The following is a 24,133-nucleotide window of genomic DNA, read 5'->3' on the forward strand; positions in this document are numbered from 1 at the left end:
CAGTTTCACAGGGAGGTCTGCAATCTCACCACAGAAACCCTGTTAGCCGGCTCATGCATGTTGGCAGTCTTTGCTAAAAACAGGCCCGTCAAGCACCAAATAACTCACCCTTGCCCCCGCCAAAAACCTGGGTCCTGAGCTGTACCTCTGGAGGGCCATGTGCATGTGAGGCCACATTACCTGTTTCCACAGACTCTGGGAGCTCCCTGAAAGCAGAGGTGGCCTCGTCATGTCCCCCAACATGAGACCAAAGCTTCCAGATGGCCTGGGTGGTTTGAGGTCTGTACTTATTTTAATCTCCTTAAATCCTACAGCCTGTGGGCTGCTGCCCCATAGCCTTCATTCCATTTTAGTGAGGACCAGAAAAAAGTGAGTGAAAAGGAAAGAAATGTGGCCAGTGACTGATGAGTCAGAGGCCAGTCTTGCCTGTGAGGGTTTTTTGGGGGTTGTAGCAGGCCCTGTTGGTCCACATCCCTGCCCCCTGTCACTCCAGTCGCGACACCTGCGTTTTTTCACCTGAGAGTTTTCTCTACGACAAAGTCGCTCTGGCCCTTATGAGAGGCAACCCAGAAGTGTCAGGATATTAATGCCCTGGGAGCAGCCCTCAACAGTGACCGTTGGGAGGTGGTGGATAAAGACCCCAGCCCCTTCACCCTTGGGTAGGAGAACCCTGAGGTGCTTGCTCTATGGACCCAGAGTTTCCGAGCAGGAGGAGACCCCGTTGCCCACAGTAGTACCTGGCTTGATAACTGGTCCTTTTTCAGCTGTTTGCTTTTCTCTCTCTCACTTCCCCATTCCCTTACCTTCACCTCCCAAACAAACTACTTGCATTTGAATTCTTGTCTCAGGGTTTATTTCTGGGGAAACCAAACCAAGACATGGGTGTTACTTTTGGTTCTGCTAAAGAACCCACAGCATAGGAGATCTTCAAGCTCATGGGACTGTAGCTCACATTCCCAGCCCCACCAAGGGCCTGCAAATGTGGAGTTTCCCTGCGGAAACCCACATGGACCAAGGACTCCTCTGGCAGAAAAGAGCTGCTGGCCTCAAATGAGGAGGAAGTACAGGGAAACCTACAGGCATGGCCTTGGTCCATCGCTTGTCACTCTTAAAAGACAGACACAAAGCAGCCCCTCAGTGATGGGTTACAGCACCAAAGGACTGAACTCACTATTCAGGGCAGGCTTGATCCCACACAGCAAGACTCTATCACCAGGTGGGGGTAGCATTTCTCCATTTCTCTGATTCTTGGTGGTTCCCCTTTCAGGGAGATAAGAAATTAGCATACCTCTTCAAACTATTGCATTGTTTAAAAAGAGCATTTAGCACTTAAAAACTACTAGTGCAATATAAAATTTAATGATAGCTGACACAGTAACCATAAGTACATAGAAAGAGAGAAATATTCTTCATCTATATATATCTATCTACCATCCATTTGTTCACTCCACAACATTGAGATCCGACTCCATCCCAGACATTGCCGTAGGTGTTAGGAATGAATTAGTGAATAAAAAGTCATTCCATACTATACAGAGCTTGTAGTTCAGTGGGAGGACCAAGACAATCAGCAACGAACAAACAGCAAAAGAAGATGGTGACTGGGCCAGGATGGAAGAAGTGGTGATGGTGAAAAGTGGCTGCACTATGGAGAGACTCCAGAGGTTCAGCCAACAGGCTTTTTGTGGAATAGATGTGGGGTGTGAGACAAAGAGGGGAGCCAAGAAGAATGGAGTTTCTGTTTCCTGCAAATGGAACAGGTTTGGGGGGATTAGGATCTCATTTTGGACATCCTTCTGTACTGCTGGAAATGTGAGTCTTGGCTAGATGAGTATAGACGCGTAAACATTATTGATCTGTACACTTAGGATGTGGGTATTTTACGTTATGTAAATTACATCACAACAAAAAATGCTATTAAAGACTAAAAACAAAACCCAAAAGAGGAAGTAATTAACTATGCTAATATTTGCTGATGGGTCCAGAAAGAAGACGACTGAGAAATGACCACTGGATTTAGCAGGTGGAGGTTAAACTCATCTGCACATTACCTGTAACAGAGCTGGTCTCCAGCACAATTCCCTCTCTGGCTCAGGGAACCATTTTTCCTTTTCCTTAGTTGTCTACACATTCTCCTTCTCTCAACCTCAGCGCACAGCAGCTGTGTTCATGGCTCTGAGTGACTTTCTCACCTCTAGGAAGGGACCTCCCTGACCACTCCAAGCTGCCCTGAGACCTTCTGTTGAAGCCCTCAAGATCCTCCCCTGGTTTTGAATTTCTCTGTGTTCTCCAGCCTACGTAACCAGTTAGCTTCCTTTCCTTTATGGAAGAGCTCGCCTCATTGCTTCCTGCGTGGTGAGCCCCTAAATGGCTGCCATTTTTTAATTTAATGCCAGGGAGAAGCAGTGCTACTTACCTCTAGCCACAGAGGCAGAGACTGATGTCCCATCAGCCAACCAGATTCTCAGCAAAGCATCTGAGAGATTTCCTGACGGATGAGACAATGAAAGCTTGGCCAGAAGGTGACATCAGCACCAGCTCAGCCACTTCCTAGTTGTGTGACCTCAGTCTCACTAACCTGTATGAGTCCTGAGCATTAAATGACTGTTTTCCCTTAACCCTGTAAGCCTCTAGTCCCTCATTTACAAATTGGGATTAAAAGCACCATCACACAGGGCTGTGGTGAGAATGCAATGAGACAAAGCACCCAGCACAGGGCTTGAAGGATGCTCCATTAATGCCCACTCCTGCCCTCACAGTTCACTCAATAAGCAGCTCCACACCCCGCCCAGAGGGTGCCACACCTAGACCACCACCAGCCCCCTTGCTCCAAGTACATTTAGGGTCCTAATCAATGTCTTGATAAGTTACAAAGTTAGATGACCTAAGGTCAAGAGCTATGGCTTCCCTCAAATTTTGCTATGCGTACAAACACCCAAGGATCTTGCTGAAATGGAGATGCTGATTCAGCAGGTCTTGGGTGGTCAGGTCTGAGATTTTGTATTTCTAACAAGCTCCTAGGTGATGCCATGCTGTTGATCCTTGGCCATATTTTGAGTAACAAGGCTATAAATGACACAGCTGAACTTCCAAATAGCACAAAGAGACTAGAAGAAAAAATAAAGTAAATGCATCACAAATAAATAGAATCATGCTGTGGCTGCCACATTAACAGAAATATCATGTTTAAACCTAGAGCAATAACAATTCTGTGCTGGGCTCATTGGACAGGAGTTCAGGCCTGGGATCCATATTTTAAGAAGAAAGATGCGAAACTACACACAGCACAGAAATAGATAAATAGAACAGTGAGGAAGGGGCTGGAAATATATACACCAACCAGAAGGACAGGGGTACTGGACCTTGGCCTTTCTTGCACAAATTGGCCTAGATATAGAGCTGTGGCACCTATGTTGGGGGCCCCAAATCCAAATACATTGACATTATCATTGGAATGGCTTCATCTTGTGAAAATAAGAAATGCATAAGTCAATGAAGATAGATAAGGTAGATGGATAAAGATCATCTTATACTTCATTAAGATCTGACAACTACTGAAGGAGCAGACTCATTGGACACTGCTTGTTGGTTGTTGGCAGAAACCTGGGTCACATCACCTGCTGGTTCACACCAGGTGCTATGCTACCCCTGATTGTGGCCAAACCAGACCTCCCCAACAGGTATTCCTGAGGATGATTTTTTAAAAATTCTAAATGCAGTAACGCAGAGCCTGAAAGAACTTTGGCAAAAGGAGAATAAGACAGTAATTGTGCTGGCCACTTGCCTATTTGTGATTCCCCCTTTCCGCTATGTATCTCAGAGACACATACTGCAAATAACCTCTCCTGGGTTTCTGCTGTGACTGACTCTGCTGATGCCTCCCAATGGCCACTCTCCCCTTCCTCCCCATAAACAGAACCTGTGTTTGGGGTGGCAATGTGCCCAGGTAAGAAAACTCATCTCCCAGCCTCTTTGCAACTAGGGGTGGCCAGATGACATGGTTCTGGCCAATGAGATGTACATGGAAAATGTTGAGTGAAGCTTCAGGAAAGCTCTCTAAAACGCAGCAGGCCTGTTATCTTTCTTCTTTTTACTGCCTGGAATGCAGTTGCAATGTTGGAAGTGGAAACCAAGAAGCAACATAAATGAGGAAAGGCTGAGTGGAAAGACAGAAGGAACTGGGTTCCTTATGGCATTGTGCAGTTGCTTACTGGTCCTGGAATGTCCACTTCTAGATTTATTATTACAAAAGGAAAATCAAAATCTCATTAGGACCAGCTGCTAAAAGTTGGCCTTCCTGGTACATGCTGTCAAATACATTCCTAACTGATTTGTAAAATCAGTTGCCTAATCCACTTGCTTAGGACAACAGGATAGGCTGGCTAGTTACGCTCAGGTGCCTGGGTAAAAACAATGCCAGTGGCTGTCAGGGAGCAGGGGGGCTACTTATAAGTCTGGCCTCAAAGGGATGAAATGACAGCTCTGGCAAGCTGGATTGTAATGGCCCATAGCTGTGCACCCAAGTTCTCTGTGAAATTCCAAGGGCATCTACATTTGCCAATTTCCTAATGCCGATGCTGCCAAAAACACCCTGTGCGCAACTGACACCGAGAACATCACACAAACACCTCAAGAGTTCAAAGATCTTTGTCATATGCATATAATATACCCTCCAGAACACAACACGAGTTGACAGTAACGCTAATGTAGCAAACACTTTCAATGTTCCATCCAGATCCCCTCGGAACCCCGTTATGTGTCCGCCCTCTGGCTTCAGTCTGCATTTGTTTCCAAGAGCCAGCACCTGTGGACCTTCTTTGGCAGCCTGCCCTCAGGCTACTGGAGCCACTGTGTCAGCACCTCACACTCAGAGGGTGGAAAGTGCCTGGGACTTTTACTCCTCTGTAAGTGGCCCTTAACCAATGGCTGGTGCTTCTGGGAGAACAAAAGCCCAGCTACCTGACCTTGTGATGGGACAATGCTGAGGTGTGACCCATACTTCAGAGCCCCCTGCAGGATCAGGCTGAGGCCACCCTCTGTGAGACTTGGCCTGACATCACACCCTGCCCTGTCCTGCTTCTCCCACTCCCTACATTCACCTGGGGAGCACGCCTGTCATACCACTTGACACAAATCCTCATCTCAGGATCTGCTTCAGGGAAACCCAGCCTAAGAAACCTACGTTCTTCTAGATTTTTTTTCCTTCTTAACTGTTTGCCTTAGCTCAGCAGACCATTTTCATGGCTTTCTTTTTAAGAGGTATTGTGCTGCTTTATGAAAAAGACTTAAAATCCAAGACTCTCCTCTTAAAAGAGGAAATTATTAAATTGCTGTTTTGCTGTTCATTAGAAAAAAAAAAAATCCAGAGGTTTGACACATGTTTTCTAAACCCCTCCCCCCAATAGATTTGCCCAAGTCCTGTAGCTCTGGGAAACGTCCTTTTTAATTGATCTTTGTCATAGCTACAGCTCTGTTGACATTTCTGAAGCAAAACGTAGCCTTCCTTCCAAACGCAGTGAATACACAAACGAAGCTTTTCATATATGTGAAAACTGAGCTCCGCTGTGGAACACTGAGGTCACGTTGTGATTTGAAATGGACATCTGGGTTTCTCTACCACTTCCTCACTGCCGATTGCCTACCGCCACAGGAAGGGCCCAGCCTTTCCCTCAGGCACAGTCTCACTCTGGGTTAGGATCTCTCTGGCAGCAGGGCTGAAAACACTAAGGCAACAGCCACAGGTAATCCAGGTGAGGAACTGCAAACCTGGCCTCAGGGTACCTGCTCCCCACCACCCACTCTCCCTCTCGAGAAGGAAGGTCAGGACCAGCAGAAAGAACTCTGAAGTGAGGGGCCCTAGGGAATGTGGGATTTACCTTTCACAAGGAAGATGGGGAAGACCAGCGGTGTGAGAGAAAGAGCTTGCTGCTCAGTTAGAGCCTTCAATGGGCTTGGAGCCAGGTGAGGTTTTTCTGCCTGGCATTATGCAGGAAGTTCAAGGTAAAGTCACCAGGGGGCTTGGGGCAGTGGATTAAAAACAGGAAAGGGGCGGAAAAGACTTATTATTTTCTGAGTATTGATATCCAGCCTCAGGGCTTTCTTACAAGGGCAAGCAGCAAGTTCATTCATCATCTTAATGGCCTGGCCAAGATGACTATAAACATCTAAGGATTGTATTTTACTCGGGGCTACTATTAACTTGACGAGAGACATTGGAGAAAGCAGAACACAATGAAAATCAGTTCCTGCCATGAATGAGAGTGGTGGCAGAGTGAAAGAAGGCTGTTTGAGATCTGCTTACACACTAAAGGGTGAGGTGCACGCACTTCTGCCTACAAACCCTCCTGATGCGCAATGCTCCACTTAATACATTTGGTTTTGTTCATATGTACAGGTGCAGTTCCTGTGTGGAACCTCCTGTGTAAGAACAGGCCAGGGCACTTCCACAAATATAAAGGTATACAAACACCTAACTGTCTAATCTTTCCCACGCTGAGTCAGAAACTGGATCAGTTTTATCACTTGGCGCCATCTTGAGCAGTTTGCCTTGAAAGTGAGAAGAGAGAAACTCCTTAGAGAAGGGGACTGCCCTTTCTGTGGTAAAGGTAGATATAAACTGGAAGAATCACTTTACAAGAAAAACAAACTTACAAGCCCTCTATGCCTCTTGTCATAAAGAATAAGGCATTGAAAGCTGTGAAAACTGACCTGAGGGTTTTTCACCCACAAAACCAACTTGGAGGCTGAGTTTGATTCAGAACTCAAAGCACTCACTCCTCTGCAAGAGCACAACTGAGCTGTCCTTCTGGCAACTTCTAACATCTTCACATCTCCCACATTAGTCCTGTCATGAGAGGGAAATAAAAGGCCATGGGGCCCATCCTTCCATCTCAGTCTTTCAAAGAGAGGAGAAGGTGATACAACAAGTTAGCATTTGAATTCAATGACTTACAACCAACGGGTGCAGAGCAATGATTACATTTCCTATGAACTGGAAAGTGCTCTGAAAACTATAAAATGCATTGTAAATTGATGGGAGGAGGGGGGGTTCTATGTTCCCCACCCCAACCCCATTGGATTCATGATCCTTCCTCTTCCTCACTTGCCTCTTTCCTCCAGCAGTCCCAAGATGGAATCTCACCTTCTGATATCCCTGCCCTGTCAGCTCTCTTTCTTGGCTCTTCCTCGGCTCTTCCTCCAGGATGTCACCAGCTTCTGTCCTTCCTGTTTCCTCAGTCAAAACACAGATGGCCCATCACCGCCTACCTGATAAAAACATCTGAATTTCTCCACAAGGCTTCACAGGACCTGCCACCCTCCTGCAGACTTCTGGGCCAGTAATCTCCCTGTCCAATCTTCAAGACTCAGGACCTAGTGCTGCCATTGTTTTTGGAGACATGAGTCTCCTCATTCTCTAAATTCTGATATTATTTATTGCACGCATCATATATTTGAACAATTATATATCCTGGATTTCAAAAAGTCAACATCCCAAACCAAAAACTTCAATATTTCAGCAAACAGTACGTAAAAAAAACCCCAACAAAACAACAAGAATTATTAAAAGCAAACAGGATCCACAAAAGCCAATACAAATTTATTTAAATGACATTTACCAAGTTTTATGTTAGTTTTCATATAATTTTATTTTTTTAAATAAAGGCAATTCACTAAATATAAAAAATATTCAGTTTAACACTATCTCTATTTTTCGACAGTATGGAGACACACATGCACATGTACACACAATCCTTTAAGACCACGACTCTTGATTTTTAGTTTAAAAGGAAGAGTCAACACTCTCTGACTTATATGCTATGTCTTAGTCTTGCTTTATTTCCTCCTCCCCCTTAGCATTTAATCTTGGTCTGAAGTGGGTGATCAATATACACCTTCTGAGTAAATCAATGAAATATAAAGTATGCGTTTGTGTGTGGTGGGGAGACAGGGCGCTACCATGGGAGGTATGCATCCTGTACAAGTAGTCTAGTGCTGGCCTCATTTAATCCTCAGCACATCTCAATTTATAGAGGAAGAAACTCAGGCACAGAGAGAAGACCCTTGGCCCAGGGTCACACTGATTGCAAGAAACAGAGGTGGAGTTTCACCCCTGCGTCTGGCGGGAGCCAGAGCCATGCTTTCCCTCTTCACCACCGTGGCTGCTTGTTATTTTACTTCTAAGAACTTCTAAAGTACAAACTCCAGCTTAGCTGCTTCTTGCAATCACTGAAAAATACAAATATTCCAGCTTGAAAAAAGTCTTCAAACTAACATTAGCTTTAAAAATTCCATGGACACTACATTTGGGTTGACCTTCTCCAATCCCCACCTTCCCCTTAACACACTCCTACTTTAAGCCCCCAAACTCCAATCTCTGGCTGGCTTATCTGCTGCAGGGACAGATGTGAAATGCAATCAAGGCTGCAGACAGATGAGGTTTTAGCAGAAATCCAGATCCATGGGACAAACAGGCAGGCAAGAGAATGGGACTAGAACATATGGAAAACAGCTAAGCTGGATGTCACAAACTGGTGGCCTACGGGCTGGATGCGGTCTCTGGACATGCTTTTCTTTGGCCCTGACAATGTTCAAAGAACATTTTAATTAGCTGCCAAAGTCACGAGATTTCACATAAAAATGTGGATTTCTGGGTTTTATTGAAAAATAGCAAGTCTGGCAGCACTGGCCCTCACTCCCACCTGATAACCATTGACTGCTGCTGAGAGTTGGCTGCCCTCTGTGCATTAGGCTGGAATCTTCCATTTCTCCACAGTCTCCACTGGTTCCTACTGTCCCACCTCTGGCCTCCTCTCCCATTTACAACACTTGCCTTGTCCCACCCCTGTAGATTGCGCAGTATGCACCACTAGTTCTCATTTTAGAACCGCAGGGAAGTTCTTTTAGTCTAATTTACAACTTCCAGAAGCCTAGAAAGTGAGGTACTCAGACTGGAGATGCTGCCAACCCTGTGGGCATTTCTAGAAGATGCTGGTGAGCCTCAGTCAGATGACTTGCATCTTTCAGGGTGCTCCAGCCCACTTGCAACTGCCAGTGTCTGCATCTGTGTGCCTGAGGGCATTGTTCCAGAACTGTGTAGGCTGCTCTGGTCACGCATATTATAGGACAGAAGTACTTGGGAATGAACATCCCTAGAAAGGCTCGACCATTGACTGTTTGGGAGGGGGTATAAATCCCCCAGCTCCCTCACCCCTGAGGCTTGTGTTTTGCACTGTTTCCCAGAGTTGCCTGTGGGAATGAGCCCCACTGCCCACTGTAGTAGCTGGTTTGAAAGTATCCTCTTTATTAGCTGCCTCCATCTGCCTGTATCACTTCTATAACTCCCTATCAGTGCTTCCTGCACCTCCCAAATAAATTAATTGTCCTCAATTCCTTGCTTCAAGGTCAGCATCTGGGAGACCCAAAACAAGATAACACTGACGCTGTGGAGAAGAGACTGGGTCAGGGCACCTGTCCTCAGTTCTCCCTTCTCTCCTGGCATGGCCTCCTCTGTAACTCCATAGCAACATGCTGTGTCCCCTTTGTGCCCACAGGTCAGCTGTGAGCTCTCATGCACCTGGCTTGAGGGTTCCACTGTCCATGTCTGTTCCCACGTGTGCCATAACAGTCAACACCTTAGAGATGTACTCATGAACCCAGCCCCTTCTTTGACTTTCTCTCTCTTGGTCACATCAAGTCATTCATGAGTTCAGGAGTCCTAACTGACAAGCAACTTCAGCATAGAAGAGCAGATACCAGCATTCCTAAAATGTCCTGAGGTCACCCACCACTAGGAATGTTACTGGCCCTTTGTCCCACGTGGGCAGCCTCGTTCCATCTTGCTGGATCTCTCTTGTCCCTCCTCCTCTGCTCTCCTCTGCCTTCTCACCCCTGCTCCAGCCTAGCTCTCTCCTTCATGACCCAAATAACTTGATCCATCCCACCCACCCACTCTTGGCACCAGGTGATACTAACTCTTCAAAGGCCCATCCATCCACCGTAAGCATTTATCTGCAGACTGCGTCCAACCTGAGACTAGCTGTTACAATAATGACTTGCTTCACTTTGTCATATCTGTGCTTCAAAGCAACTTTTCAGCACCTCTGTAGAGCAGTTGGCATCTCGCGCTTTAATTGCTTGCTGACATACCTTTCACCTCATTAGGCTGTGAGGTCCCTGGGAGCAGGGACCCTATTTTACTCATCTTTGCATCTCCTAGCAGCTGGTACAGTCCCTGGCACTTAGTGGGTACTTAATAACTATTGTCCAAACAAATCCATTATGTTCCACAGAGGAAAGAAGGGCCAAAGCTCTTTGTGCTAAGTGGGATTACAGCAAGAAATTAAAACTTGACTTTATCTAGACTCCAGGGCCACATGGCGGTACAACTCCAGGGGGCACCATTCACATTATATTCTGTGGAGCTGTGCTCTGGGGGTGTCACTTACATAGAACCCAGTATGAACGTGACCCTGGAGTTGTGTGATGCAGCAGTGCTCCAAATTGCATTTTCTTCATTCTTCCTTATTCTCTCTTTTAACTGTATGCTCATTCCCTGCCCCTAAGAGCTCCCTCTTACTGCTCCACAGGAGACCATTATATGGCCATTATATGCTGCACTCCCACTAGGTCCGCACATGCCAGCCAGCCAACCAGCTGGGCAGCCACCAACAAATTAAGTCCTATTTTATAGAGTGTTTTCAAGTTAGCTTTATTTAGGTGAGAGAAAGTCAGCAGATGGTCATCTGTGTGCATATGTGCACCCCACATTTTTTTTTTTTAATATTGGCACCTGAGCTAATATCTGTTGCCAATCTTTTTTTTTTTTTCTTCCTTCTTCTCCTCAAAGCTCCCCAGTACATAGTTGTATATTCTAGTTATGAGTGCCTCTGGCTGTGCTATGTGGGACGCCACCTCAGCATGGCCTGATGAGCGGTGCTAGGTCCGTGCCCAGGATCCAAACCGGTGAAACCCTGGGCTGCTGAAGCAGAGTGCGTGAACTTAACCACTCGGTCACAGGGCCGGCCCTGCATCCCACATTTTTATAAGCAGCCTTCCCTTAAAGGAAAGAACCAGCACAAACCTATGAAAGCAGCCTTGCATTACAGAGGATAGAAAAATCTATCTCAGGGGATATTTTTTGTTCAGTCTCAGAAACTAATATACGACTAATTGTGTGATGACCAAGAAGACTGGAGACCTTGGAGGCCTGGGCTCTGAGTTGCTTTGTGACTTTGGACAAGAGGGACAGCTGGTCATCCATCTACCCACCCATCCACCTACCTACCTACCCATCCATCCATCCATCCATCCACCCACCCACATCACCTGTGCCACCAAGCGAGGCAGCTGCATAGGTAACAGCTGAGCTGAGATTTGAGGACAGAGCAGCTCATTAAACAAAAATGGGGTGGGAGGAATTCCTGGGTAAAGGTAGTTTCAGCAATAAATTATGAGTGGATTCAAGTGTGTATGTGGAGGAATCGTGAACAATGAGACTATGGAAGAAGAGAGGCAGGAAGGACCAGGCTCAGAGTGGCCTCTCATGAACAGCTGAGTCGTCTGAACTCTATCCTGAAGAATGTGAAGAAGGAGGAGTGACAAGATCAAGTTTCTTCTCAAGTTTTTATGGTATAACTGAGATTATAGACTAATTTTTATTAATCTTTTAAATTATGTATTTAATGTGGCAATATTTTTTATATTTGCCTATTTCAAATATTTGTAAAAATTGTTTTTGCTTACTTCTATGTTTACTTGGCTTTAACACTGCATGCAACAACTTCTACATCCTTGAGTGTTTTATCTGTAAGTAACTATTTCTAAGGAAGCTTTCATGGTTATTGCAGCAGATACTGCCAACGCCTTGCTCACATTCCCTAGAACCAACCAGAGAATCCGTCACCTGAAGCCAGTCCGCATCCAGGCCAAAGGCTTCCCATATCTCTCTGCCTGAGTTGTTTCCTGGTGCCAGGGAACGTGGCCCATAGCCAGGGAAGGCTGGAAGTGCCATAAAGTTCATGCCCTTGGAGCAATTTTTCCATGGATGAGTGACAGGAGTTGGTGGATGAATCCTCCAGCAGCTCCTCACTCCTCAGGGGAACGGTTCTGAGGTGTGTTCCACAGCCTCTGTCTCTCTGAGGATCCGCAGCAGGATGGAGGCACAGTTGTCCAGAGCAGTAATCTGCTCATCTGTGCACTTTCCTGTCTCATCCCTTCCCTGTCTAAACTCAGCACTCTCGCACAGCACCTCCTGAGATCACTCTCGAAATAAACTACCTGTGCCTACGTCACTGTGTCAAGGTCTGCTTTTGGGGGAACCCAAATTAGGAGAGTTAACAGACTTTATGAATTCTCATATATCTGAGGATGTCTTTATTTTGCCTTCACAATGGAGGGCAGGTTGCTGGGTATACAATTCTTAATTCATAATGAAACATATTCTAATTTTTTATATTAATGTTACATAAAAGCCTATAGAAAACTTCTTTGCTTTCTGTTAGGTTTTAGTAGTATCAGCTTTATATTCTTAAAATTAAAAATTTCATGAAGCTATGAGTAGACATTAAACTGTTTGTAATATTTTTGCCCAGCATGTACAGCACCCATTCAAGGAAATGGAGATCTTTCTTTGCTGTCTAGTCATGTCATTTATTCCAAAAATTCTGGAACCATTTCTCTTTGCTGATTCTCCACCTTCCATACCTATAGTCTTCAGTGTCATTCTTTTTCATTGCTTTGTTCTTTTTCTCTGAATTCTCAGAGACCTTCTCAAATATACCCTCCACAACAAGGAATCAATTTTCCATACTGCTAATTCAGCTCTTTCCTGATTGTAACACATTTTAATTCTGCCACTGCTTGCTTGGTTTCATTATAATATTTCCTTACCCCATCCACAACCTTTATTTTTGCTTGCATCTCAGTCCATTCCATTTTCATCTCAGTCTATTGTTCTACTCTCTGATCTTTTGCTGTACTCATTTTTTCTTAAATTTTATCAAGAACAAGAGTGGATGCCCTGTAAAATTTACTTCTGTTTTCTATTAATAATCTTTTTAAAAGGCATGTTTTCCCTCTGTATCTTGAGTGACACTTTTCTTAGTTTGTGTGTTAGAATCTTTCTGGAGGGCCCATGTTGGTTCTGTCAGGTCTAGGCCGGGTAGGTGCGCACTCTTGGTTTCCCCTCACTACCCACCTGGGTGCTGTGAGAATCTTGTCCTGGGGCTGGGTGATGTCATTTACATTCCCAGTTGATCAACTTTGCAGTTGTGGTTGTTGTCATGGGACGGGAATTTTTGTTTCTTTATCATTTCTTCTCCTTTCACACTCAGGGTCATCTTGCCCATCTGTTTTTCTAGTTGGTCTTGCCTCCACAGCAGCTACATGATCTCTCTGTGCCCTGCCACCTTTCTGAGACTAATGCTCACCACATCCCGAAGAGCCTCTGATACCTTGCCCACTTTCTGTCAAATTGAAATCTAGGGTTCTCTGTGCCAAAGGTTTTAAAGGTTGGTGGGACTCAAGGGCAAAGGGACAAAAATGATGTAGTCTCATTTTCCCCATGATCACCTAAAGTGGCTAATGACGTACCTATGTCCTTCTCAGGTGCATTGTCCTTGACTCAAGCCCCCTCACCTAGAATATCTGGGGTCTACTCACCACCCCTCAATGGTCAATGATGATACAGGGGTGGCAGTGATGCTCCCTTGCCACTTCAAGGTGGGGACAATTCTGCTGAGTGATTTATGCTCTAGGGCATCCCCCCATCTCTTCCTACCCTAAAAGTCAGACCAAGGCTAGATTTTATGATGGCACACCCTTATTCAGCTCTTTCCATGTCCCATCCTGCTTCCCTCACTTCTCTTCTCCCAAGAGCATTCTTCCAGTAAGTCAGACGCACCCAGATCACATGCAGTAAGGAAGGAACGGGAAAATGTACACAAACCCTCTGGTATATAGTGGGTGGTCAATAAATGCTACTTCCCATCCTCCAAATAGTTGTAGGACTAAGGATATAATCATTTGCTCATGATAGTCTCCGTAAAAGGCATTCATCACAATATTACTTAAAAGAGAATAAAACTGGAAATAACCTAAATATCTAACAATAGGAATGTGTGGATAATCCATAGCAAATCCTATGATAAAATATTATGCAGTCAACAAACTAAACAGAAAAAACATGGTAAAGGGGAGTAAAATAAGATCCAGGAGGCTACTTAGTTTATAAAACGCTACTACCAAGTCCTATGTCCTGACAGAGGAGGGCCAGCTCTGAACTTTGCAGCAGACAACAGAATCAACAAAGCTTAGTCAGTTACAAGGATGACTGTGTCCACAGGGAAGAACGACTCAAATGCTTGGAAAAAGCACAGCTATTCCTAATTCTGAGACCAGAGAGAAGTTTCTCCCATGGGTCATGAGTGAGAGGAATCTGTGTAATGTAATGACCCAGTCACCAACCACATCCTCTCAGTTACCATAGAGATGAACTTCATAATCTGGTCCCTCAGTAAACCCTTCTCCCCTCATCCACCCTCCTATCCCCTACAGCAAAATGGCATCATGGCACATGAAATTATGTAAAAGAGATTCTGTGCATAGCCAGAGATAATAGAACCCTATAGATATTTGGTTCCCTCCTGACTAGGCTTAAACTGGGGACAATTATTATGGTGTACAAGGTAAATAGAAAGCATGCCCTTCCCGCAGTCCTTCTTGATTGCTTTTGTGGCATCCTCCAACCCTGGAGCTCCAAAAGCTATTAAACAGCAGAGAGTTTGAGATGACCTCTTAGAAAGTTCTTGGAGTGCCATTCTAGATGGCTGTATATGCTTCAGTTGTCCCCTAAGCTGGGCAGGGTTGACATAATCCTGTCAAAACTATTGAGCCTGGCAGGATATGTGCCTGAACAGAAGGGCTGCCCAACAGCTCCAAGGTGCACCCAGTGCTCAGCGGTGGGCAGGTCAAAGGTCTTCCTCAGAAAGTGATTTTGGTTCCATTTTAACACAGACCTTAAGGCAGTGCAGTTATTATGCTGAATGCTCTGAAAAGCTGCAAAAATTCCCATCGGAACAGCTGTCAACAGTTAGAGCAACCACTGCATAGAGTGAAGTCTGTTGGAGTCTACTCATTCCTCACATTGCCTGCAGAAGAGGCCTGTTATTCTTTCTTTCCAAAAGTGGTTCACTGAGGGGGACTATGAGACAGGAAAGGATACCAGCTCCTTTTTCCTTTCTGAGTCATGCTATTTAAACTGCAATTTATTCAAATAAATTAATTCACTCAATTCAGGGAAATAATTTAATTTCCTCAATTCACTAAAATATTTCAGGAATAAATATGCCAAAACATATAGGCTGATGTGCATGACCCTCTAATGGAAAACATCAAGTGCATTACTGGTGAGAGCAAGCATGATAAGCAGTGATCATTTCCATTTCTTATCTTGTTTTTCATGACAACTACTGACCTAAAATGGGAATTCTCTAGAACATTCACGTGCTGGAGATGGTGAATGTACCATCTTGGAGAAGGGGCCAGACATAAAACTGTTCGGAGAGGGTTTCACAAGACAGAAGGGATGGGAGACAATGTAAGGTATGGATATTGCTCTGGCACTCTGTAGGGATTTATGGGTTCTTCTTTGGCTTTCTAAATCCAGAAGGAAAAAATTCTAATAATTCCAAATGATACTCCACATAAGGCAATAGTCTTTGCAGAATCACTGCATATTCCAAGCTATGATGAAAGTCAGCAAAAGCACTATATGGGTGCCCTTCTTACCTTCTGCCATATGTTGATGAAGAAGAGCTCCCGGGAAACATTGAAGGACACATTGGCATCATAGGCATCATCTCCGAGGTTGGAGATGGAGATGTTTAGGGAGATATTCTTCACAGCCCCCAAAGCTAGATATGGGGTTTTCTCATCAATGCTGCAATGAAAAATACACAGCAATTAGTGCCCTGAAGCTTTCACTAATATAACATGAGGTATCAGAGGGTAGTTGAGGGTGGAAAGGCAGAAAATCCACTGGGATCAGAACTATAAGTCTCAGAACCCCATTAACCAGTCATGCATCCTTGGGCAATCATTTAGCTCCCATGGGCCTCAGCTTCCTCATCTAAGCACAGAGGGGTTCTACATTGCCTAACTTACTAGGCTGTTCTGTGGCTCATGTGAAATCTTGTACATGAAACTTGGGAAATTATAAGACATTTAATAACCTATATATGGAATTTGGTCATCTATTAATTCAAATATTTTTGAGCACCTACTGCACGCCAGTCACTACTCTATGTGCTAGAGAAAGAGCAGTGAACAAAATAGAGTACTTGCCTTCTTGTGGCTTCAGAGAGACAGAAAACACATATATAAAGAAGTGAACATACAGTCAGATTGCGATAAGAGCTATGGAGAAAACTTACAAAAGGAAAGAAGGAGAGAGAGCACCAGATTGGGAGAAAGTGGGTTGCAATTTTAAATAGGGTGGTCAGGGAAGCCCCACTGATCAAGTGACCTCTCATGAGAAACCTGAAGGAAGTAAGAGAGCAAGATACACAGATATTTAGGAACTAGCAAAGGAAAAGTCGTGCCTGGCATGTTCAAGAACTGGCAAGGAGGCCAGTGGGGCTCAAGAGGAGTAAGCAAGGAGGAGAGTCAGCAAGGAGGAGGAGAGCTTAGGGAGCTAAAGGGCGTGGGGGCAGGCAGATTATGCAGGGCATTGCAGGCCATCATAAGGACCTTTGTTTGACCCAGATGGGAGGCCCTGCAGGCCTCCGAGCAGAGCAGTGGTGTAACCTGACTTCCATGTTTAAGGGCTCACACTGGCTCTCATGTGAACAGTCTGGAGTGAGTGGTCAGGGGGAAACAGGGAGCCTGGTTAGGAGGTTCTTGCAATAATCCAGTTGCAAGACGATAGTAGCTCAGACCATGGTGGTAGAAATTGAAGTAGCGAGAAGAGGTCATATTCTGGATTTGTTTCAAAGGTTGTACCAACAGATTTTGCTCATGGATTGAATGAGGGGTGTTAGAGAAAGAGAGGAGTCAAGGATGGTTCCAAGGATTCTAGATTCAACAACTGGAAGGGAAGAGTTATTTATTGAGATAAGAAAGATGATGAGTAAAGAAGGTTTAGCAGAAAAAATCCAAATGCTTATTGGATTTTTAAGAAGAGATGTTGAGACAGTTGGATGCAAGGATCTGGAGTTGAAGGAGGGAGACGTACATTTGGGATGGACTAGAAATATCAATAGGAAATGCATGTAGATAGAGAAGAGGTCTCACACTTAGGAGCTGAAGATGAGGAGGAGCTAGCAAAGGAGACAGAGAAAGAGTGCCTAGGGAGATAGGAGGAAAACTAAGAGAAATGGTATCCAAGGGGCCACATGTTTCAAGGAAGGAGTAATTAATTTTGTCAAACATAGGAGATAGGTCAAACTGACATGAAGAATTACAACTGTCTTTGGACTTAGCTCTCTGAAGGTCATTGGTGATGGCGATAAGAACTGCTTAAGTGTAGTGATAGAGATAAAAGCTTGATTGGAGTTGGTTTAAGAGATGTAGGAGGAGAACAAATGAAAACAGTGAGTACAGTCAACTATCCGGAGGAATTTTTCTGTAAAGGGGAGCAGAGAAATAGGATGATGGCCCTTGGTAGGGGAAGTAGGCTCGAGGAAATGGTTTTTCTTTTTAAGATGAGAATTACCATAGCATATTTGCATGATAATGAGGAGGATCTACTAGAAAGGGAGCAATTAATGACGACAGGACAGCGCACTTGCTGGATGGCATAGTGAACAGGCAGAGGGGCTGGTATGAACTGGTATGAGGTGAGAAAGGAGAATATACAGCACAGATGCATTAGTAGATGGGTGATACAAACAAACAAAAGTTCCCTTGTGATTACTTCCATTTTGCAGTGAAATAGAAGCAGGGTCAAAGACTGGGAAAGGAGAGGAAGAGGAGTGAATGTTTGAGGGGTGAGGAGATGGAGGGAAATGGCAGCCCAGGAGAGCAAAGGAGTGAATGGGCCAGCAATGGGATGATGGTGGTGATGAGGATGATGAGGATGATGACAATGATGAAGATGCACATGAGACTGATGATTATTATGTAGATGGGAGCTTTGGAGAAAACAAATTCATATTGGTGGCCAATCTTTGATTAGCCACCCAGTTCATGGAAGATGTGATTAAGCATATGAGGGTTTGCATAGAGAACAGTTGTTATTTTTGGCCACTCAGCATCCTGACACCTTCCTCTTTGGGGGGCATCTCAGGATAGGCAGGAGGGGCACATCAGCATAAAGGGGCAAACCCTCCTTCTCCTCTCCATTGTTAAAGTGTAGGCACTTGACTAAGTGCAGTCATGTAATTCAAGGATGGTCAAGTGGCCTCAGTGTGGTGAGCAGAAGCTCCCCTAATGGGGGCCATGAATTCTGAGGACTGCACAAAGACACTAGGGCCCTTTGAGATCATCTGAGGTGGTTGCAGAGGAGTTGACAGCCCAGAGGTGGCATCCTGGGCTAACCCTTGGCTCCCCTGTTTCCTGCCCACACTAGTTCTCCAGCCTTCCTGCCTATACTCTGAACCAGCCCACATCCTTCCAATAAATTCCTTTTCTGCTTAAATTAACCAGCACAAGTTTATTGTTGTTTGCAACCATTAACACAGCTGATACAGCAGGAAAGAGAACAATCCAAAATCTCAGTAGGCTATAATACTTTGAAATATGGACTTTTAGGGGGAGGAATCATCATTCCCCATCCGTGAAGAGAGGACCTCCCTCTTCTGCATGCCTGGCATGTCAACAGGAATAACATGTGCAATGAGAGATCTGATGGCCTTGCTTTTGGAAGCAAAAGCTCTAACGATCCAAACAAGATGTGAAAAATTAACTTAGAGAAAAGTTTCAAATTCTTGAATGGCCTCCAATTAATTTAGACCCTGACCTCAAGCTATTGTAGCAATTATTTATTATTGTTGGCCATTTTAATTTTAAACAATTGATGGGTTATTTCTGTCCTCCTGTTTGCTTTTGTAAGATTAAAGGAGTAATCCTCAGGCCTTGAGGAGTTATGAGAGAGAGCTAACCTCACTTTATCTTGAACAGGCATTGCATAAGCTCTTACAAGTAGCCCAGTCACCTCAGAGGGTGCCCATAGTCTCCAAATGGAATATTAAGCAGAGAGACAAGAGGGAAAAGCCCAGGACCATGGGGTAGGGGCTGCCTCTTCATTCCAATTTTATTATTCATGTGATCAGTCTCCTTTCCTCATGTGTAAATGGCAAGAGATCAGGCCAGAGATGCCTAATCTTCTGCCAGCCCATAAAGCTCGGGCCTCTGTCACTTAATTATGCAGCAAAGTTGTTCCTGGGATTTCCAAGTCAAGTGATTCAAACATGGCTCCATGATTAAAGGAAGCCAGGCACCTTCTAGGGCAGAACATGAACTCAGACTTTCTATAAAAAGAAATCTCAAAGCTGTTTTCATTCTTTCTCCACAGCTGAAAATCTATGTACAAAACAGTACATCTCTGCTTCCAAAGATATTTTTAGAAATGAAATGAAATGTAATTTGCCAGCATGGTGCTGGGTACTTTTGAACACGTTGTCCTTCAGAAACCTTACAACGCCATGAAAGATTCCTGATGTTAGTCCCATTTTTAGAGATGAGGAAATCAAGATGCAGAGAGATAAGGCAACCACCCAAGGAACTGTGCTGAGCTTAGAACTCAGTGCCTCCTATGCCTTCGAAGGGAGGTCTCCCTTCCGGGTGAAATAAACCTTCCTAACCTGAGCTTCCCCAGCCCTGTGGGCTCCACCAAACCTTCCTGGAACTCACTAAGATTGTGATGACACATTTATTTGTGTGGCTATTTGATTAAGGACTGTCTCTCCCCCACTAGGATCTAAGCACCGGGATGCAAGGAACCCTGTCTGATTTTGCTCATCATTGAAACCCCAGTGACAAAGATTTGTGCCTGACACATAGTAGATGATCAAGGACTCCTTGTTGAATGAATGAATAAAAATGCACATCCCCACAACAGATCATCAGTTCAAGGTCACAGATGAAGAAGCTGAGCCCTTGCAGAGGGGAACCCACTTGATTGAGGTCACCCAGCCATGTAATGTCTGAGCTGGAGCTAGTGCCAAACTTCCTTCGGCACGAAGGCCATCTGAAGTACAGCTCTTACATAAACTCCATCTCTGTCAAGAAGGGCTTTGGCAAGAAAGGTCTTTTCATGACATTTGAAAAAACAGGACCCCAGGAAGACCAACCTCTCTGACAGGACTGCCGAAAGAGCAAAAGGATCAGGCACAGGATTTTGGTGCCAAACATTCCACGGCTGCTTACTTATTTATTGAAGAATGATCAGTCTAATTTTCAAGGAATTTTATTCCCTGAGAAATTTTCCCATTAATTCTATTTGCTTGTGCAGTCTTTTAGGTGGGTCACGTTACTTTGTACTCCAATGACTCAGGTGTACTATTATATGAAGAGCATTATTAACAGCCAACAGAAGATACAAACTGTATGGTTTCTATAACGCTTATCTTATAGCATATGTGCAGCCCGCTGGAAACATATTGCCCACTTGTTATCAAAAACAACAAACACAACTTTCCTAACACATCTTTCATAGCAATGTTTTTGAACATGATGGGTTTATATTTAAGTCTAGCATCAATTCAGTACTCCAAATGTCAGATAATACCTGCTGGCATCTTGGTAGCTCTGTGGTGCCTGAGGATCACTGTGGAACTTGTTCTCTGACCTCATTCATCACCATACATTAAGAGCGGGTACCATTCAAAGTTTCTTATTGGGTAAAGGCAATACAGTTCCATATCAATCATCATACGCTGAACCACTAAGGCCTCCAAAGCAAATTCTTCCCCTCCTACCATCACGGAAACAATTTTATGCAGGGACAATTTTGGGGGGAAGATGCTAAGGAAAGAAACTAAAAGCAACTGGATGGTGTTTAATAATTAATTTTCCATGAGATCATTTTAGATCTTTCTTAAGTCTTAAAGATATAAACCGTGACCTTATTTAAATAATTTGTGGTTATAATCTATCTTCCATAAAATATAATACTTTTATTTTCTTTTGCTGCTATTTTAAATCTAGCCTGAATAAAGGATACTAAACAGGAGTTAATCAAGTGCATTCTAGTCAACTGTATTGAGTTTACAAAATTTTCTGTTATACCATTATTATCATTAATATTATATTTGCCAACCACAACTATATTTGATAATGACAAGTAGGATAATAGTATAGGGCAGCCAAATCTACCCATTCTTCCTTTCCTGACTTCCTCCTTCCATTCTCCCTTCCATTCTCCTTCCTTTCTTCTTTCTAGTCACTTATCCATCCATCACTTTTTAAAACTAGCTTCCCAACTTAGGCACCAGGGATGTAGGTCCCAGATCTACAAGTTCACAGTCTAATCGAGGAGACAAACATGTAAGAGATTCGCTGCTGTCAACATGTGCTAAGTGCTGACCCATAGGATAAGAGAACATCTTTATGAGATTCCTTATGCTACGAGAATACAAAGAAGGGATTCTGCAAGGGCAGTGGGAGAGAGGACTAAGGGGGCGGATATTAGGCAAGGTTTTACTAAGGAAGTGAACCATGAATCGTACAATTAATGGGATGATAGCCTTGCCAACAAAAATGTTGCGAAGACTGATTGTCCACACACATACATTCACACACACATATGCTCACACTCTCTAGTTTTGCCATTCATGGAAATCATATTAAAAAGTACATTCTGAAGCAGATTATATTCTCCCATAGGAGAAATGTCAAAATTGGGGGCAGCATTCCTGAGTAAGGATTCAGCATCCAGTACATCACAGATATCCTCAACAACGTGTCATAAAAGCAATGACATACATTACAGCCATTGCAATTTAAAACCATAAACAATGCTTCCTATTCTTAAAAATGGGCAGACATCATAAAATCAGAAATGGAATTTGACAGCTGGATGTGGGCTCATTTGAGTCATCACTTTGCAGATAAAGGCCAGAGTTAACCACTTCCCTGAGGCCATTCAGCAGACAGTGGCAGAGCCAGGCAGCCCTCCTAACTCTTGTCCAGTATTCCTCCCTCTGTTCCCATTGCTCCTAAAGTCCATAAAAATACAACAGTATAAAATTTGCATAAAACTTATTTGGCTATAATAAGATGAGAAATGAAATTGTTTGCTTTCTTAGCCATTTATAATATTTAGAATATTGGGAAGTGTCATCACTTTACAAAAAGCTATCTGAGGTGCTTATTTTCCCTCTTGACAATTTTCCGTGAAATTGGTGGAGGCGTTCAGGTTGATTCCAGATGCCTTCAGCATGTCTGTTGGGCAATTTCCTTCTTGGCACCTTTGTTGACAACTATCAGTGCTTTTCAACTATTAGTGCTTAAAATTACAAACATGAAAACAACAAAACTTCAGTTGCTCATCTGATGTCTTCCTATAAGAGGTATGAACACAAAGTATCAAATAATCTGATTATAATGTGAAGGAAATATACCATGAAGCTGATAAGACAAGTCATGCTGAAGGAACAGGTGCAGAATAAGGTGCAAGAGAAATTCAGGTGAAAGAAATCACTGGAGGCTGAAGTTATCATAAGAAGTTCCCTGAGAGAGACAGGAATTGAACCACATCTTAAAGAACGAGGAGCAATATGGGTGGGCAGAGAAACATAAACTACATTGAAGGCAGAGGAAAAAATAAACATGGGTAAAGGGATGGAGATGACTCAGAAATAAGAAGGAAAGGAGCAGGAAAAGCACATTCCTAGCCATAGGATCAGTGGAAGGCAAGCAGAATATGTTGGATGCATCCTGATTCCCATGGATCTTGAACACTAGAGTTTTAGGTTGATCCTCTAGGCTAGTGAACTTACCCATGTTACCCTAAGTCACCACTGCCAGATGGGTTGCAAGTAATTTGTTAATAAATAATGAGGGACCAAAGAGATGGTATTATAAAATGTGGTAGGCTATGCGTGGTTCTACCCCTGTCCCTCAGGGTCTTATCTTATTTTTGCTAGAGGACTTTTCTTTGCAGACCAGTAAAGTGCCTAAGAATTAAAACTCTGACACACCCTGTAGCAGCCCTCAACCAATGACTGATGGGAACTGGTGTATAATTACCACTGCTCCCTCGCCTATTGCGTTAAACAACTCAGAAGTGCACGTTTTAGGCCTATGTTGTCCAATATGGTAGCCATTAGTCACATGTAGCTTTTGAGCACTTGAAATGTGGCAGGTCTGAATTAAGTGTAAAATTCACATCAGATTCAAGACTTAGCACAATAAAATAAAAAAGAATGTAAAAATTTCAATCATTGTTTTAATATTAATTACATTTAAATAATTTTTTTGATATATTAAATATTTGTTTTACCAGTTTCACTTTAATTTTTCAATGTGGCTGCCAGAAAATTTTAAACTACATATGTGGCTTGCATTATATTTCTATTGGTCAGGACTATTCTAGACTTTCAGTAAATTCTACATATCTTACTTTTAACAAAATAATATGGTTGATTTGTGATTAATCTGCAATGGTAAATATCTGCTTGTGTTACTTGCAAAGTAGAGGTCTAGGGAAAATAAATTTGGGTAAAAATAAAATTGAGTATTTAAAAAAATAAGACTGATAACGTTTAGCACCTAAAACTCACTTGCGTGTAAAATGTGGTAGTGAATACTGCGAAATGCCAAAAAAGAAAAGGTACACCACATGCATGCTTTTCTTCCCCACAAAGTAATTTTGAGTTTCACTAAAATCTGATGCCCAAGTTGTACACTGTGCAGGTGAACTTCATCGGTTACATGTGATGTAATGGGAAAAAGGAAGCAAGCCAGGCAGACCTAGGCAATAAGGAGTGTCTTAGCATGAGCCTCTCAGAATCAGACCCTGAGGCAGGTTTGAGAGCAAGTTATTTACTCCGGAGGTGGTCCCACAAAACACCAATAGAGGAGGGGTGGAGTGAGACACGGAAGGTCAGGCAAGCAATAAAAGATCTGACATCAAGTCATTCACTGCTGTCGGTCCCTGGAGCTTCACCTTGCTGGGGACCTCTGGGAAACTTAG

The 24,133-nt window shown here is 43.6% G+C and overlaps 1 protein-coding gene across 2 annotated transcripts in view; it reads right to left on the reverse strand.

Annotated features, from left to right (window-relative positions):
• The window catches only part of ITGA9 (integrin subunit alpha 9), a 331,203-nt gene that overhangs the window by 105,575 nt on the left and 201,495 nt on the right, over window positions 1-24,133 (reverse strand). For both annotated transcript variants that reach the window (XM_001489074.5, XM_070237987.1), the window contains exon 18: window positions 15,787-15,937. In XM_001489074.5, coding sequence (XP_001489124.4) covers window positions 15,787-15,937 — 151 coding nt within the window. The remainder of the gene's footprint in view (window positions 1-15,786; window positions 15,938-24,133) is intronic.

This window comes from Equus caballus, chromosome 16, assembly GCF_041296265.1.
Source record: "Equus caballus isolate H_3958 breed thoroughbred chromosome 16, TB-T2T, whole genome shotgun sequence".
NCBI lineage: Eukaryota > Metazoa > Chordata > Mammalia > Perissodactyla > Equidae > Equus > Equus caballus.